The sequence below is a fragment of the Ochotona curzoniae genome, unplaced genomic scaffold, assembly GCF_017591425.1.
Source record: "Ochotona curzoniae isolate NIBS_2020 unplaced genomic scaffold, NIBS_Ocur_1.0 patch68, whole genome shotgun sequence".
NCBI classification, from domain to species: domain Eukaryota; kingdom Metazoa; phylum Chordata; class Mammalia; order Lagomorpha; family Ochotonidae; genus Ochotona; species Ochotona curzoniae.
Window position 1 is genome coordinate 525,344 of NW_024467048.1, and position 17,961 is coordinate 543,304.

Genomic DNA, 17,961 nt, shown 5'->3' on the forward strand with positions numbered 1-17,961 from the left:
TTGGCTGGATGGGACAGGAACCCGCGTTGATTTTACTCGGGCCGAACTGTCACCCACTGCACTGCCCCCTGTATAAGTGGACGGTTCGGGTGCGCCTCGTTTGTGCTCGGGTTCTCAGAGTGGGGGCTTTATCGGCGCACGGAGTTGGGAGGCGATAGACAGGAGACCCCCCAGAGCCGTAACTGCTGTGTGGTTTTCCCGGGCGGTTGCGGGCGCGGGGCTTGGGGCGCAACAGGCTCCACGTCGCGGAGGAGAGCTCAGCTTTTCACACACTCCCAGCCCACTGCGTTTCCAGGGTGACTGGACTGTGACGCGGACGCGGGGACACGGCCGCCAGCGACCCAGGAGCCAGGGGTGAACTTGACGCTCAGCGCGAGACAGAGTGGTCACAGCCCGCGGCCCCGGCAGAGAACACGGGCGACCGCGCCCCCGCCGCCCGCCCGGACCGCTTTCCACTTCCGTTCGCGAAGGGCCCCGACTCCGTGGCTTGCCGAGGTCCTAGCGCCGGAAAGGTGTCCGCGGACATCGCCTGACTGCTGCCCAGGCCAGGGACCCCCAACTGCTGCCTCCTCTCCGTGGAGGGCTGAGACGAGAGCGCGGAGAGGATGCCCGATGCCGGGGGGACGTCGCCCCAAAAGCGGCGTTGGGGGCGGCGCGCAGGCGGGCAGCCCGTCGGGCAGGCAGATGCCGAGCCGGTTGGCGGAGGGGAGGGCTGGGAGACTGGCCAGAGCCGAGTCGTCTAGGAAGCCGCGGTCGCGGGTCAGCCGGCGGGGAGGAGCTGTGCGGACTCAGCGCGAGCGCAGCGACCTGGGCTCGGACGCCGGCGAGATGCCCCTGTTCGCCGCCAACCCCTTCGAGCAGGACGTGGGTGAGTGCCGTGGCGGCTCCTGCGGCTGCTGTTCGTCCGGTTGGGAAGTGGGCGGGCAGCCCTGCGCGGACGGGCAGGGGCGGTGCCGCCGCTTCCGTGTCGGGGTGTTTGGGGGGCGATCTCGGAGCCTCACGAGAAGCCTGGGGGGCATCTCCTGCCTGTCTAGGATGCACAGCCCTGCGCGGCAATAGGGCGGAGCTGGAGTTGGCCGGAGAGAAGTTTTGGATTGGAACTTGGTGCTCCCCTTGTCTTTGGAGAGACCCTACTGTCCCGGGCAGCTCAGCGCTGGAGTCTGCAGATGCGACTGTGTCGTTTCGTTAGGGAAGATGAAGGGGAAAACTCTAGAATCTCAGAACGATGGGGGGGAAAGGGGGACGCCTCCTGTTTGTTGGGTCCCGAGAGCGCGGATGTTTTCCTCTGTAGAGTGAGAAGATGATGGACTGAGTTTAAGAACTTATTTTAGGGCATTAGAAACACAGTAAAATAAACTGGTTCTCTAGGTTTTAATTTTATGATTGGAAATTGGGCCACGTAGAAATAGGAACATTTTCAGCAGACACTCTGTTTCATAGTTGACGTTTTGTAATTATGAGGAAGTTTTAGAAAAATGCCCCGTTTGGGGATCTCATGTCATCCCCAATCCGTGAGTCAGAGTGCCCGTACTTATGGCCCTTAGATCGCTGTCCAATCAGTATTTCCATTACTTCCTGGAACTCTTGCTGGCAGAGGAACCCAGATGGCTTTGTCTCTGCCTTCCTGCCTTTGGAGACCATTGGGAAAACTTGTTCTAATGGAGCAAAATACAGTAAGGCAGATAATTTCTTAAAAAAAAAAAAAACTGTTTATTGGAAAGTCAGGTTTTATAGAGAGAGAAAGAGACCCTTTCTCAGTCGCATCACTCCCCTAGTGGCCGCAGGGGCTACACGCTGAGGTCCATCTGGAGCCAGGAGTTTCTTCCAGGTCTCCCATGTGGGTGCAGGGTCCCAAGGCTTTGGGCCATCATCTACTGTTTTCCCAGACCACAAGCAGGGAGCTGGATAGGAAGCGGTGCCGCCAGCATACAAACTGGTGCCCATGTGGGATCCCAGTGCATGCAAGGTGAGGATTTAGCCATTCTGCCAGGCCCAAGACAGATGATTTCAAAATTTAAAAACAAACAAACAAACAACTTTTCCTTTAAGGGAAATTGGGTGGAGGGAGGGAAGGGAAATTGGGTGGAGGGAGGGAAGGCAGCGCTGTTTTTTTCCTTTACCTTTAGTTAACATTTAACAGACTTGATGTGACTTTCTCTCCCCCCCATTCTGTTAACTTTTGAGATAGCATGTTTTAGATATACACTAAAGTGAAAGGATTAATACTTTACCTAATAAGTTAAATCGCAAGAAGACCTTAATGTAATGGAACTACAGGCAGTAACAGTAAACAATAATGAATAGAAAAATGACCATTTCATCAAATTCTAAAGTAATTCCAGGCCGTTAAAATTATACTGGTGTAAATCCTTAACCACTGGTTTGACAAAGGTATTAAAGTTTTACAAAACTACATTTACAGTGATACTGGTGCAGACATTTCTCTGTTTTGAAAGTCTTAGCTACTATTTGTATGGGAAAACAGGCCATAGTTGGTATTTTTCTGGGTCTGGCTCATTTCGCTCAATACATTGTGCTCCAGTTGAGACCGTTTTGCTGCAAGCATTAGGATTTCGATCTTTTTGTTGTAGCTGAATAATATTCCATGGGTGTGCCACTTGTTCTTCATCTTCCCATTCATCTAATGGTGGACTGCAATGCGCTATAAACACGGTGGTGCAGGGACCTCGGACTCACCGTGTGCAGGTCTTTGGGTTATATGTGCAGTAGTGGGACTGCTGGATCGCATGGCAGGCCTACATCCAGTTTTGTTTTTGTTTACCAAACCTGCACACTGTTTTCCACAGTGGCTGCACTAATTTGCATTGCTCACCAGCAGTGCTTTAAGTGTTCCCTCAAGGGAAATAATGCTTTCTTAGAAGCCAATTGCTGGGCCTGGTGTGATAGCCTAGTGACTAGTGCACCAGGATCCCATATGGGCGCCGGTTCATATCCCAGCTGCTCCACTTCCCTTCCAGTTCCCTGCTTCTGTCCTGGGAAAGCAGTCGAGGATGGTCCAAAGCTTTGGGCCCCCTCACTCGCGGGGGAGACCCTGAAGAGGCTCAGCTGTAGTGTAGCAACCACTTGAGGAGTGAATCAGCAGATGGAAGATCTTTCTGTGTTTCCTTCTCTCTGTAATCTAACTTTCCAATTAAAAAAATCTGGAAAAAAAAAAAGCTATTTGCTTCCTGAGTGAAAACTTCTCTGATAGAAGTAAACTGAGGAGTTTGGTTCACTATACTTTCCCAGACGTTCCCCCTAGTGGCTCCTGAGGTCCCTGCAGGTTTGTGGATCAGTAAAAGAGATACTGCTGATCATATAAAAAACACAATTTTTTTTTTAAGATTTATTTATTTTTATTTGAAAGGCAGATTTAGAGAGGAGAGACAGAGAGATCTTCCATAGATCTCCCATTTCCTGGTTCACTCCCCAGATGTCCACAATGGCTGAAGCTGAGCTGATCTGAAGCCAGGACGTTCTACCAGGTCTCCCACAGGGTTGTAGGGGCCCGAGGACTTGAGCCATGTTCTGCTGCTTTCCCAGGCTATAGATGGAGCAGGAGGAACCAGTGCCCGTATGGGATGCTGGTGCTTACAGATACAGGATTAGCCTGTTGACTCACTGTGCCAGCCCCCAAAACACTGTTTTATTAAGCATCTCATGGGAAGTCCCATCAAGCAAAGCATCAAGTGTTTATCAGCTCATGTATGACTGAATTCAGTGTTCAAAGGCAATGTAAAAATAAAAAATTCATTCTAGCTGAGTGATTGGAATTACAAAGTGTAATGAAAGACTGTGGAGCTCAAATTGGTTTTAAATCTGTACTGTAAGAAAGATTATGTGTTGCATTTTCATATCTTAAAGCTCTTTTTAATGTGAAATAGTTAAGCAAGACAAAGCAAGTCATCTCTTGACTTGAAATGTTCCTTTCCCAAGCAGTATCACTTCCAGTCAGGTGGCATATGGGTGCTTTAGGAGGGACTACATATGTGATGGGGATCTTACGAAGGTTCTGTGCCCTAGTGATGTTGTCGTCTTAGTTTGTGTAAGCATACTCTGTGTGTTTGTTGAGTGACACAGCTGCCTTCTTGTTTGTGTAAGTTACTCTGGTGTGTGTGCAGTGATGCAGTTACCTAATGACCTGTTTCTGAAGTCTCCATCCTTAATCTTTGTATAACTCATCCTCATTCAGCAGGTTTTTCTCTGTGGTTCTTGCTATCATACCTTTGTTCACTCTGGCTTGGGTAGCTGCTGTGTGTCAGGCATTGTGATAAAGTGAACACACACTGCCTTCCTGCCTTCCAGAAGTTCTCAGCCTGGCGGAGGGCACATTCACATGTATAGAATTATGATGCAGAGTTTCCTTCAGTTTTCTGTGGCTGTCAGAGGGCACTGGAGACTGGGCCATTTACAAAAGGTTGGTTTGGTTCAACCTGTGTTCTGCTCCTGGTGAGAGCCTAGTGAGCAGGGCAAGAAGTGGGTGCCTACAGGAGTGAGGAGTAGGGCACTAGACCCGAACCTGGTGCTTTAAGGAACATGTGAGTCCATTCTGCGGAGTGGCTCCCTCCTAGCCCAGAATGCCTCCTAAAGATGCCTTCATGTCTCAGCACTGTTGCCTGGGGAGCCTCATCCAAGCCGCAACACGTAGTGTGATCATATACATGAAATGCTTGACGTTCTGTGTGTAAAATAGCCTTCTTACCTGTAGAGAAGACAGGGACAGCAGGTAGGAAACTATCCTTTCCCTCCCCCTTTCCTGGCTACACTTGTTACCCAAAGCTCTGTTCCTATCCCCAGTTCTACTCAAAATAATGAATGCAAGGTGTTAGGGTAAAGGAAAGAGATCGTTGGTCAATAGAAGAGGGTGCAGCAGGCTTCTGAGTCTCAAGGACTGTCATTCTCCTGGAGTTGGTGTGTGTGGCTTCTACAAGGGATCACAAAAACATCTTCTGGGGTCAGCTACCGCAACTTGCCACTAGATGGCTGACACACTGTGCTGTTTCAGTGGTTGGTGAACCTGGAGGGCCACTGCTAGTGACATTAGATCTAGCCTGGCCAAATCGCTCTGCTCTGGAAAAGAAATGGGGGTAAGGAACAAAGCAGTGCCACCCTTGGGACATGTGTGGGCAGTTGGGAATCCAGCAGTGTCACCCTGAAGGATCAGCTTCTTGGTGTTGCATCTGAGTAATACAGACTGTCTGCCTCTATGCATCTGTGCCCAGCCAAGCCTCTGCCAGCAGGAAGCATATATGATACAGTTACTTAATAGTCAAGAGCTTCTGGTAGGTACGGTCTCAGTGGAGATTGAGCAGTCCTGACCCCATTCGTGTGAGAAGAAATCCTTTTCTCAGTGCCTGAGAAAAACTGTGACAAGTCAAGATATAAGAAATGTGCTTAGGAGTTGATGGTGTTTTGCTAGGTGAATTTTGGTCAAAGGTTAGGATGCAAGGAATTCTGGCAAGTTTCTGTCTTACAGCCAGACCTACAAACTCCGAAAGGTGTACTAGGTATAGCCACATTGCAGCTCTGTAAGCATCTTCCTGTATTTCTTCAAATTTGGATTCGTTCTTTGTTCAGTTGGAGTGCCTGGTGTGAGCTCCAGCTCTGCTTCCTGCCTCTGTGCCCCCTGGGATGCAGTGAGAGCACTTAGGGACTTGGTCCCTGGCACCCACGTGGGGATCTGCCTGGATTTGGCCTACTCCATTTGGGAAGTGAGCAAATGGGTGAAAGATCTCTGCCTTCAGCTGGTTTTTAAAAAGGCCAGTTCTACCCTGAGTTTCTGAGGGCCTTGCAGTGTTTTCTGAGTCTTATTAAAGTTTTGATTTTCATATTTAGTTCTTTAATCTATCAGACTTGATTTTTCATTTAACTGGGTAAGTTGGTGGACAGTCTGTAATAGCCGGTTGTCTGATCACCATCTTCCCGCCCACATTTTGCAGCACTTTGTCCTTGTAGTCTGTTTCCTTACATGAAGCTTGTGTTTGTACTTCTCCAGCCCTACAGCAGCACCACATGGTAATATCTGTGGCTGTGTGGATGGTAGTACACATTCCTTTTTGATGTCTGAGCTATTTTTGGACTTTGTTATTTTACATGAATTTTGTGATAACTTGCTTCAAGTCAATACAAAACAGAAATACTTAAAATAGTTTTTATTGGGGCCACTGCAGTGGTGTAGCAAGCTAATCCTCTGCTTGTGATACCAGGATCCCATATGGACAGTTGTTCATGTCCTGGTTACTCTTCTAATCCAGCTCCCTCCTGGCAGCCTGGAAAAGCAGCAGAGAGGCGCCCAGACCCTTGGGCCCCCACACCCATGTGGGAGACTCAGCTGAAGCTCCTGGCTTCTAGCTTCAGACCGGCCCAGTGGTCATTTGGGAAGTGAACCAGCAGATGGAATATCTCTCTCCCTCTCTGTAATTCTCCAAGTAAAATAAATAAATTTTTTAAAAAATAGTTTATTTAAAAGAGAAAGGCATGGGCCCGGCGCGGTGGCGCAAGTGGTTAAACGTCCTCGCCTTGCACGCCCGGGATCCCATATGGGCGCCGGTTCTAATCCCGGCAGCCCCGCTTCCCTTCCAGCTCCCTGCCTGTGGCCTGGGAAAGCAGTCGAGGACAGCCCAAGGCTTTGGGACCCTGCACCCGCGTGGGAGACCCGGAAGAGGCTCCTGGCTTTGGATCGGCATAGTATCGGCCCGTTGCGCTCACTTGGGGAGTGAATCATCGGATGGAAGATCTTCCTCTTTGTCTCTCCTCTCTGTATATCCGCCTTTCCAATAAAAACATAATAAAAATAAATCTTTAAAAAAAAAAAAAGAGAAAGGCAGCAAACTCCCCCATCTACTGGTTCACTCCCCAAAACTATCTAGTGTGTTTAATACAGAGAAAAACAACTTGTTGGGCAAAGTGAATTTATCATTTGAAAAAAAGAAAAGTTGCGTTCAACAGACAGTTTAATGTGGCCATATGATGTGCCTGTGTAACATGGTGGTTTAAGCTCGAAACAGGTACTCTGAGGCAGAATGCCCAGCTTGAAATCTGTGTGTTACTGTTTAATCTCTAGCCTTATGATGTGTCAGTTTTCCTATCCATAAAATAGGGGAACATCATTTTCTTCAGGAGTCATTCAGGATATGTAAGATGCTTAGTATTATTTAATTTCTATTGATAGTTATTTTTATTTGAAAGGCAGAAAGAGATCTTTTGTCTGCAGGTTCACTCCACATTTGCTCAGAGCAGTCAGGGTTGGGCCAGGGCAAAAGCAGGATGCTGGAACTTGCTCTCAAGTAGGAGCAGGGATGGAGGTAGCTGGACCTCCTGGAGTTTGTATCAGTGGAAGCTACATTGAAAGCAGATGTGGAGCTAAAGGTACTTAGTGTGGATGCCTGGGTGGCATCTTAACTGTTGGGCCAAATGCCTTCCCTTTGCTTTTCTTGATCGTCTGGTACTCAGCACTCAGCTACAAGTAGGTTTTCATTTGAGAACATATGGACAGCGTACTTTTAAAAATAGTACTCTTTTGAAAAAAGATATATTTATTTGAATGTTAGAGTTGGAGGAGAGAGAGGTCTTTGATCCACTAGTTCACTTCCCAAATGGCCACAGTGTCCAGGGCTGTGCCAGGCAAAACCTAGAGCTTCATGTGGGTCTTCTGCATGGGTAGCTGAGACCCATACACTTGCAGCATCTTCTGCTTTTCTCTGGCTGTTCTTTGGGAACTGTATCTGAAAAGTGGAGCAACTGGGACACAAACTGATGGCTTTATGGTATGCCGGTGTTGTAAGTAGTGATTTTAACTGCTGTATCACAACTCTTTTGTAGTAGGATTGATATCATTACTTTTCTCACAGTAAGCTGAAGATTTGTATCAATTAAAATTTACCCAAATAAATCAACCTTAAATGGGAAAACCCAAGTACTGTGCAGTGTTGTGGCTGTTATCACTGGGATCAAAGAAAGTGAAATATTTATAACATATATGATCAGGTTAAGGTATTAGACTTTTAAACACTTTAATCTTAATTTTATATGAATGGTATGGGCTAGAAACTTAAAAACAACTATATATATTGTTTTGATAAAATTGATATGTGCTATTCAAAAACTAGGAAGAATTGACTCTAGATTTTCAAATTATTTGGTTTATATTGATGTGGTCTAGAGAAAGAACTTCTGTCATTAGTAAAAGCTGTCAAATGTGGTTTCCTGTTAATACCAAAATCAATTCTACTCATTTACCACTTTTTATAATCTAGTTTGCTTTTGCTTTTGAAAAAAATTGTTTGCATTTCCCCTGTTCTAATACTACACTTTTGAGTATAAAATAAGTATGTTTTTCTTCTAATACATAAAAGAAATTTTCCTATAAGATTTTTATGCCTTAACTTTAAAATATTATCTTCCTAAATTCATGTTCTGGAAATTTCATCCCAGGCAACAGTGTTGAAAGGTGAGGTCTTTAGGGTATGTTTAGGCGCTGAGGGATTCACTCTCTCGAGTGGATCAGTGCTTCTCTCTGAAGGGCTTGTAGAATCAGTTCATTTGTTTTGTTTTGTTTTTTAGATTTGTTTATTTTTATTGCAAAGTCAGATATACAGAGAGGAAGAACCCAAATGGCCACAAGGGCAGGAGCTGAGCCAAGCTGAAGCCAGGAACCAGGAGCTTCTGAGTCTCCCACATGGGTGCAGGGTACCAAGGCTTTGGGTTGTTCTCTACTGTTTTCCCAGGTCACTAGCAGGGAGCTGGATGGGGAGCAGGGCTGCCGGCATTAGGACTGGTGCCCATATGGGATCCTGGCGCATTCAAGGCGAGGACCTAAACCACTAGGCCACTGTACTGGGCCCATCAGTTCGTTCTTGTGTTGTGTAAGCTCACAGTAAGAATACCCTCCCCAAAAGCTGCCCTGCAGCTTAGACTTCCAGCCTCTAAAACTGTGAGATGTTTTTGTCCTTTCCAGATTACGTTCCTTGGGTATGCTATGACAGCAGCACCAAATGGACCAAGACAGAGATCTAAGCATTATTTTAGTCATGTTGAAACATACTGGTAGGTAGGACCTCATAATAATAAATTTTTGTGTTGCTTTCTTTCATTTTTCATTATCTGCATGTACTGATTATTTTCATATGGTTGAGTATTACAAGTATTCTAATAAAAATACACTGTACAAAAGAATATATTGTATATATTGTCCTAATTGTTTCATATTTAATAGTTTTATACACTTGAAGAAAGATTTATACTCTGTCTTAATGTACAGAGAGTCTTCTGTTAATATCATTTCAGTGTACATAAATTTGGTTACCATGATTTAGTTGCAAGACTTGTAATCCTGAAGTTAGAACACAGCTTAGACTGCCTGAATTTCTGCTTTTTAAAAATTTGTTCATTTTTGCTGACCACTTATCATCTGCCCAGTTACTGTCACAAGTCCCTTTTTTTCTCTGATCAAGTTGCAAATGCATTAGGTGGGCATGTGTTGCTAACTGACTACTTTTACCTTGCTTGTGGGTTTTCTTGAATATTTAGTAATATTTTGTATTTTGGTGGACATGGTAAACATTTTGTTCTGCCAGATAATTGTATTAGAGGATCTTTGAGGTTTTATCAGACTTGGGTGTATATTATGTGAAGCAGGCCAATTTCAATTTTGAAACCTAGAGGGCTTTGTCTCCTAAGATAGGGCCTTTTGCATTTCTTCTGAATGCATCAAGTGTTCTCACTGGTTGGGTGCTCTGCTATTAGTCTGCTCAGGCTATTGGAACAAAATACACTGGGTGGGTTACACATTGGAAATTTATTTTCTCACAGTTCTGGGAGCTGAAAGTCCAAGGTCAAGGTACTAGCTTTCCCTTGCATTAGAGTTATCACCTCATGGTGTCTTCAGATGGCCTCACCCTGGTATGTGCAGGTCGGGGAAGGTGCAGGCAAAGGGGCTTGGAGAGGGGAATGAATAGTCAGGTACTGCTTTGTCTCTTTCAAAGGACACTAATCCTATCCTATCGGAGCAGGGCTAATTTAACTTTGATTCTTTAGAGGCCACGTGAAAAGAACCCTCTGGGATTAGGACAACTTCTAAGGTTTGGAGGACACACAAAGGTTTGACCTTTGAAGGCTAGATGACTTTGCTTTGCAGCACGTTTCAGCTCTGTACTAGGTGATATCTGTCGGACCTCAGTGGACTTCTCCTGAGTGTCTGTAGCCTAGCCCTGTACCAAAGACCTGAAGTAAATCCCTGAGTTTAGAAATCTGGTCTGTGGGCCCAGCATTGTAGCCTAGTAACTAAAGTCCACCTTGCATGCGTCAGGATCCCATGTGGGCACCAGTTTGTATCCTGGCTGCTCCACTTCCCTTCCAGCTCCCTACTTGTGACCTGGGAAAGCAGTTGAGAACAGCCCAAAGCCTTGCAATCCTGTACCCACATGAGAGAACTAGGAAGAAGATGCTATACCCTGGCTCCTGGCTCCTGGCTCCTGGCTCCTGGCTCCTGGCTCCTGGCTCCTGGCTCTGGCAGTTATGACCAGTTAGGAAGTGAACCGGTGGATGGAAGATCTTTATTTTTGTCTCTCCTTTTTTCTATAAATCTGACTTTCCAATAAGAAATAAATCTTTAGAAGGAAAGAGGGAGGAAAAGAAAGAGAGAGAGGAAGGAAGGAAGGGAGGGAGGGAGGGAGGAAGGGGAAGAAAAGAAAAGAAAGAAAGGGGAAAAGGGAAAGGAAGGGAAAAGATAGGATCAAATCTAGTTTGCGTCTCCCAACTGCTTTACCAAGGCAGAAGGCCCACTGTGTGCTGGGACTCTAATATGTTCTCAAGCAGAATGTAGAGATCATCTTTCTACATTTCTTTTCCCTTCAGTATCTCAGAACTGAACTGTCATTCATCTCATAAAATTATTTACCTTGGGCCCAGTGTGGTAGCCTAGTGACTGAAGTCCTCACCTTCCATGCACTGGGATCCCATATGGGCACTGGTTCATACTCAGTATGTTCCATTTCCCATCCAGCTCCCTGCTTGTGGCCTAGGGAAGCAGTGGAAGATGGCCCAAAACCTTGGGATCCTGTGTTTGGTTGGGAGAATTGGAAGAAGCTCTTATCTCCGGGTTTTCAACTGGCTCAGCTCTGGCTATTGTGGCCACTTGTGGGGTGAACCAGTGGATGGAATATCTGTCTATCTGTCTTTCTCTCTGCCTTAAATTTTTCTTCCTAATGGAAATAAGTAAATCTTTAAATGAAAGAAAGAAAACAAAAGTTACCATGTTGATTTTGTTTTATCAATGTTTTGGTAGGATACTAAGTCTAGTACCAGATATTCAGTCATGCTTGCAAGCAGGAGACTAATCATGAGTTTCATTTCCAAATATAGCAGGAGGAGCTTTAAGGATTTCTTGCCAGCATTCTTGTTTTCTGTACTTTTTTCTTGAGATTTATTTTATATATTTGAAAGAGTTTAAGAGAGGTGCAGTAAGAGATAGAGAGAGATCCTACATCTGCTGTTTGACTAGATGAATGCAATGGCCAACCAAGCTGGACCAGGCTCACACCAGCTGGTAGCTCCATCTGGGTCTCCTCCATGGGGTGATAAGAGCCCAAACACATGAACTTTGCTGCTTTTCCCTAGGTCACAAGCAGAGAACTGGACTGGAAGTAGAGCAGCCTGGTCATGATGGTGTTCATGTGGGATGCCAGCATTGCAGGTGGCTGATTGGCTGTGCCACAGTGCTGACTGCTATGTAGTTGATTTTTTTAAATTACTGATAGAATCTGTTATTAAAAGTTGTGTAAGTTGGCTTGAGTTCCTTTTAAAGCTGAAATTGGAGCATAATGCACTATGTAGAGGGCAAGTCTTTTTGTTCCTTGCAGGTATTGATAGAATGATTCTTTATGATACTGTTGGGATCTTTCTGAACTATTTCACTGTGTATTTGAGGCTCTCTAGGTACAATAATCAGAGCCTGGTGATGAAATGTTATGACTTACACCCACTAAACGCAGGCAATTTGGCATTTATGCCCCAGGAGAGCTCTCTGCCTCTATGCATTGGACATAAGACAATGTACAATAGGGCACCAAGCACTGGGCAAAGTGACATGCTATAAAATAATGGTTTCTTAATTATAATATTTAAAATTTCTCAGGAGTTTAAAATGCATCTAAGTACATAATTTAACTGTTATGTAGTTCACTTGAAAAATGCAGTCCTTGTTGGCAGGCCATTATAAAATCTTCAGATTTTAATTTTTTTTTAAAAAAAGTATAAGTGTGAGTACTTTATTTGTAGAGAACATACTGTGCTTGAGAAGAGTATTTAGGTCAGAATTTTTCAATTCTTAAGGAAAATGAAAAAACAAGTAGATAATATTCTATTTTGATATTTCAAAAATTGCTTTATATTTAATTACATTATATGACCTCATGAGAAATGACTTCTGGTATAACGTACCTAGTGAATGATTACCATACGGTCTAAAATCAAGCTCAGTTGCTTAAATTTGTGTATATTTTGTGCACAAATATGTCATTGATGTTGATCATTTCTTAGAATGTGAGGAATATAGAGTTTTAAATGTTGGAACCATTGGCAAAAAAAAAAAATAGTGAAAATAGTGTTCTATGCTTATCGCATGTGTGCCATCCCTAATCTATTAAATGAAATTCAGATATACTATAATTGTAAATATAGAACAGAAATAACATACAGAAAAGAATATGGGTGAATATTTCCTCTTGAGGTAATTAAAACACTGTGCCAAGTGCTGTTATCAAAAGAAAGATTTTATTACAGTAGAAACAAACAAAACACCATCATAAGAGGAAAAATTAGTGTGATGCAAGCAAATCAGATGTGTTCTGTGTGGTTTGCCTTTGGACTTGGAATGTTAAGCCTGCACTCCTAAGTAAAGGAAGTTGTTGCCTATCTTTCAAGGCATTGTCTTCCCTAGGTAACTGTTTCCAGAGCTAAGACTCCTAAGAGTTCAAGCTTCTCTTTGATAAGCAGAGATGTCACAAGCCCACTAAATGCCATTGCCTTTTGTTGCCAGGTGATGCTGCTGATGAAACGTGATACTTTACAACATCTCAGATGTTTGCTCAGCAGCAAGGCTCTGCTGGTTTAGAAGATTGCGCTCACACACACACACACACACACAAAGAATCTTGCACAGACATTTCTTAGGTCACTTTGGACATTAGAATTAAAGCATTGAGCATGGCGCGGTGGCCTAGTGGCTAAAGTTCTCGCCTTCAATGCACCGGGATCCCATATGGGTGCAGGTTCTAATCCTGGCAGCTCCACTTCCCAACCAGCTCCCTGCTTGTGCCCTGGGAAGGCAGTAAAGGATGGCCCAAAGCTTTGGGCTCCCACATGGGAGACCTGGAGGAAGTTCCTAGCTCCTGGCTTTGGATCGGAGCAGCACCAGCCGTCGAGGTCACTTGGGGAGTGAATCATCGAATGGAAGATCTTCCTCTCTGTCTTGCCTCCTCTCTGTCTCGCCTCCTCTCTGTATATGTTACTTTGTAATAAAAATAAATAAATTTTTAAAGAAAAAAAGGAATTAAAGCATTAAAGTTCACATACTCAGAAGCACTACCATTCTTTCCCACATTTCAAGTATTGTACAAGGGTAATAGTACATGGAGTCACAACTTTCATTCATTCATGTTGACACCCAGTGTACCCTAGATACTATTTTATATAGGATAAATGATCATTGGGAACAAGCAACCAAAAATGGAGCTTATATTCATTCCAGGGGAGGGGAGATTTAGTAGAGACAGATGTTAAAGTATTTATGTTATGAAACATCTTCAGAAAGGCCTGTGCCTCAGATGGTGCCCTTTTAGTTATGTGACGTTATTCCGTGTGGTGCATCCTTATGAGCAACACCAGCAGGTACAACAAAGACAAGAGATTGAGTTGTAGTAGATTTGAACCACAGTTTGTTGGTATCTTCTCACCAGCTTGTATTAAGGAATTTGTGGCCACTCTTTATGTAATGATACATTATGCAGCTATTAAAAAATTGGTGTAGATATGAATTTATGTACGGGAAGAGATATAAGTGGAAATGCAGATTAGGAAATGATACATTTAATGTAATCGTAATCACAGAGGTGAAGGGTTCAAAATGGTATACAGGACATTTTTGTCTAGATTAAGGATCTCATTCATATCTTCTGCTGTTAACTCAAAATCAAACACCTGGAACCAGAATAAAATGTTAATAGAAAAAAAAAAAGCAGTAACCAAATGATAAATTGATGGCTAGATAAATGTATATCTGCCCAATGTGGTGTTAATTCAGCAATAAAAAGATGTGAAATGCTAATATGTGCTATGTCATGAATAATTTTGAAAACATTAAAAGTCACTAAACACAAAAGAATCAGTGTGATTTAATTATACAATTGTTGCAAGAGTGTTCTGTGTTCTGAAGTGCATCCATTGTTTTTTAATCTTTGGGAAGAGACACTACTTAACTATTGAGCCTTTGTTGGTATTTTGGTATTATGTAATCAATGCTCTAATTCTTGCATATGACAATGTATCTTACAGAAAAAGCTACAAATGAATACAACACCACAGAAGACTGGAGTCTTATTATGGATATATGTGACAAAGTGGGAAGCACTCCTAATGGGTAAGATGCATAGTCATACCAGTAAATGTCTAGGTGTTTTTGTGATGCTACTTACAATGGAAAGTGAGGTTCTGTTATTTAGTTTGCAGGTTAAAAGTTAAGAGAAACTGGAGGCTAGATTTTTATTAGCCATAGCTTAAAAAAAAATGGTCCCCCCAAAACAAAACAAACAAGCAAACAATAAAAAATTAGAATAGAGAACAACAAGGAAAGCTTAGAACTAGACAGGAAACGATCAGTAGGGACTCACACATACCTTACTAGGTAGGACATGAAAATAAATTACTCCTAACTAGGGTATGGAGGATTTCTCTGCACACCCCTCCCAACAGTGTTCTATGCCTCAACTGGTGTCATATGCCTTGTTAAAGCTATAAGCCAGTTTAGACTATCCTAAAATCTGCCAAGTTCAGTAAAAATTATGCTTCAACACAATAAACTCTTAAATACTAAAATGAAAATAGACATGAGACAGCTGAATAATATCCTATAGCCATTTTAAGGTAGATAGAAGCCAGTTGTATACAAACTAAAATTGAAATGTTAATGAAGTAGTCACAGGATGTGGTTAAGAACCTGCATTTTCTTTTCTTTTCTTTTTTTTTAAGATTTATTTATTTATTGGAAAGTCAGATATACAGAGAGGAGGAGAGACAGAGAGGAAGATCTTCCGTCTGATGATTCACTCCCCAAGTGAGCGCAATGGCCGATGCTATGCCAATCCAAAGCCAGGATCCAGGAACTTCTTCTGGGTCTCCCACATGGGTGCAGGGTCCCAAAGCTTTGCGCCATCCTTTACTGCTTTCCCAGGGCACAATCAGGGAGCTGGATGGGAAGTGGAGCTGCTGGGATTAGAACCGGCGCCCGTATGGGATCCCGGCACGTTCAAGGCGAGGACTTTAGCTGCTAGGCCACGCCGCCGGGCCCAAACCTGCATTTTCTAACATATCAGTCACTCAATACAATGTTAATTAACCCCATAATGTTGGAAACTGTTGTTGATGTTATGTTATGGCTTTTAATTGGTCGGAATGATATTCTGCCAGCTATGCCTTCAGACCAGAGTTGGTCTCCCCAAGAAACTGTTGAATTGAGCTGGACAATAAGATGCTGGACTCTATGCATGGCACATGCTTGCATTGAAAGAAACAAGACTGGATTTGAACTGTAATACTGCAATAAGGTGGAGCAATCCACCATCGGGGGGAAGGCATGGGGAGGGGTTGGGGGAACATCAGAGCCTATGAAATGATGTTATAAAATGAAATGCAATAAAAAAAAATGGTGGAGTTTGAAAACCTGAGCCCTGTGAGATAATTAAAGTCTAGATACCACAAGGACACGTATTAATACTGGGCAGATTAGTTATTTGGGAAATCTCCCTGTGACTTAGACTTGTCTGAAAGGCTTTTGATATTAAAGTATATAACATATAATGAAAAAGCCTTTCAATAAAGAATAGATAAATATGACAGGTAACAGTAAAAAAAAAAAAGACAAAAAGAGTGCTTTCAGAGCAAATGTAGCAACTAAGATGAATGCAGTGTACAATAGAAGAGTAACAAGTGTTTGGGCTTTTTTGTTTGTTTAAAGATTCATTTCTTTGTAAATGAAGAGCACATGACTGGTTTACTGGTTCACTCCTCCTCCCCAAAGTCCACAGGAGGGAGCCAGGAGGTCTCTCACATGGGTGGAAGGACCTCAAGTTTTTGGGCCATCACCTGCTGCCTTTTAGGGTGCAGATGGCGGGAAGCTGGACCAGCAGTGCAGAGTGGGCAGCACTGCAGTCTAAGGTGCAGGCATTGCTAATGGCATGTTAGCCTACTATGTCATGCCTACTTCTTTAACATTTCAGCTGTAGCATATACAAAATTTTATACAAGTTTATATTTGAACCCAAGACTATACTGGTATGTGAGAGTTTAAAAGAAGTTGTGCACTGAAAAAGCTTAACTTTAATGTTTTCTATTAGTTTTTTTTTAATTAATTACATTGCATTATGTGACACAGTTTTATAGGTACTGGGATTCCCCTCACCCCTCCCTTAGCCCTCCCCCCATGGTGGATTCTTCCACCTTGTTGCATTACCACAGTTCAACTTCAGTAGAAATTCTTTCATTGCAAGTATATACCAAGTATAGAGTCCATCATCTTATTGTCTAGATAAGTTCAACAGCTTGTTGGAGAGACCTTCTCTGGTCTGAAGATAGAGCTGACAGAGTATCATCCCGATCAATTAAAAGCCCCAACATAACATCAGCAACAATTTATAACATTATGGAATTAATTGACATAGTATTGAGTAACCAATATGTTAAAAAAAAATGCAAGTTCTTAACCACATCCTGTGACTTCTTCATTCATCCTGTGACTTCAAGGGCATCGGGACAACAGCCAGGAGCCCTGAGCAGTCCGCAGAAACAGAACAGTAAACTTCCTTCAGGACTAGGGAGGGGAGCTTTCTCTGGTCCTTGCTTGGTTCCAACTTTGGGTCCCCACCCTCTCTGGCAATGACCATCAGGATCTCTCCGGAAACCCCTTAAAACATTAACTTTTTAAAATATCCTTGTATATTGCTTTTTTTCCCCAAGAGAAGAATTTGCTCTCTGAAAGTTGAGTCTATTAGAAAAATGAAGATGGTTTACATGCTATAGTTTTCTTCTGTTAGCTGACCTTTTTGAGATACATATATACATATTTTTTTAGATTTATTTTATTTTTATTGGAAAGGCAGATGAACAGAGCGAAGCAGAGACAGAGAATCAGGTCTTCCGTCCTCTAGTTCATTCCCTAAGTGGCCTAACGGCTGGAGCTGAGCTGATCTGAAGCCGGGAACCAGGAGCTTCTTCTGAGTCTTCCATGCAGATGCAGGTCCCAAGGCCTTTAACCATCCTCGACTGCTTTCCCAGGCCACAAGCAGGGAGCTGGATGGAAAGTGGAGCAGCCAGGACACAGCTCCCGATACGGGATCTGGGCAGATGTAAGGCGAGGATTTAGCCACTAGACTACCATGCCAGGCCGAAGACATCTTTGATCTTTTGAAATATGCAACATCTGCAACAGGTTTTATTTTTATGATTGAGTCTCTGAAGAAAAGATCCTGTAGAATAGTTTTATAGATTTATTCCTTTAAGATGAAGTCTCAAGGACCTCATTTTTACCTTTTAGATTTTAAACTTCTGGTTAATGAAAGACCTTATAATTTTAATGTTTAAATTCTTGCTCAAAACAATGTGTGTTTCTTTCTAGAGCAAAAGATTGCCTAAAAGCCATAATGAAGAGAGTAAATCATAAGGTTCCCCATGTTGCTTTGCAGGCACTAACTG

The 17,961-nt window shown here is 43.3% G+C and overlaps 1 protein-coding gene across 2 annotated transcripts in view; it reads left to right on the forward strand.

Moving 5' to 3' along the window:
* The first annotated feature begins 728 nt into the window (after positions 1-728).
* Positions 729-17,961, forward strand: part of LOC121168155 (signal transducing adapter molecule 2) — a 41,713-nt gene continuing 24,480 nt past the window's right edge. Inside the window, exons 1-3 of one of the 2 annotated variants that reach the window (XM_040997975.1) lie at positions 729-868; positions 14,551-14,635; positions 17,885-17,960. In XM_040997975.1, coding sequence (XP_040853909.1) covers positions 829-868; positions 14,551-14,635; positions 17,885-17,960 — 201 coding nt within the window. In that variant the 5' untranslated portion in view covers positions 729-828. The remainder of the gene's footprint in view (positions 869-14,550; positions 14,636-17,884; position 17,961) is intronic. The other variant, XM_040997976.1, reaches the window with a different exon arrangement.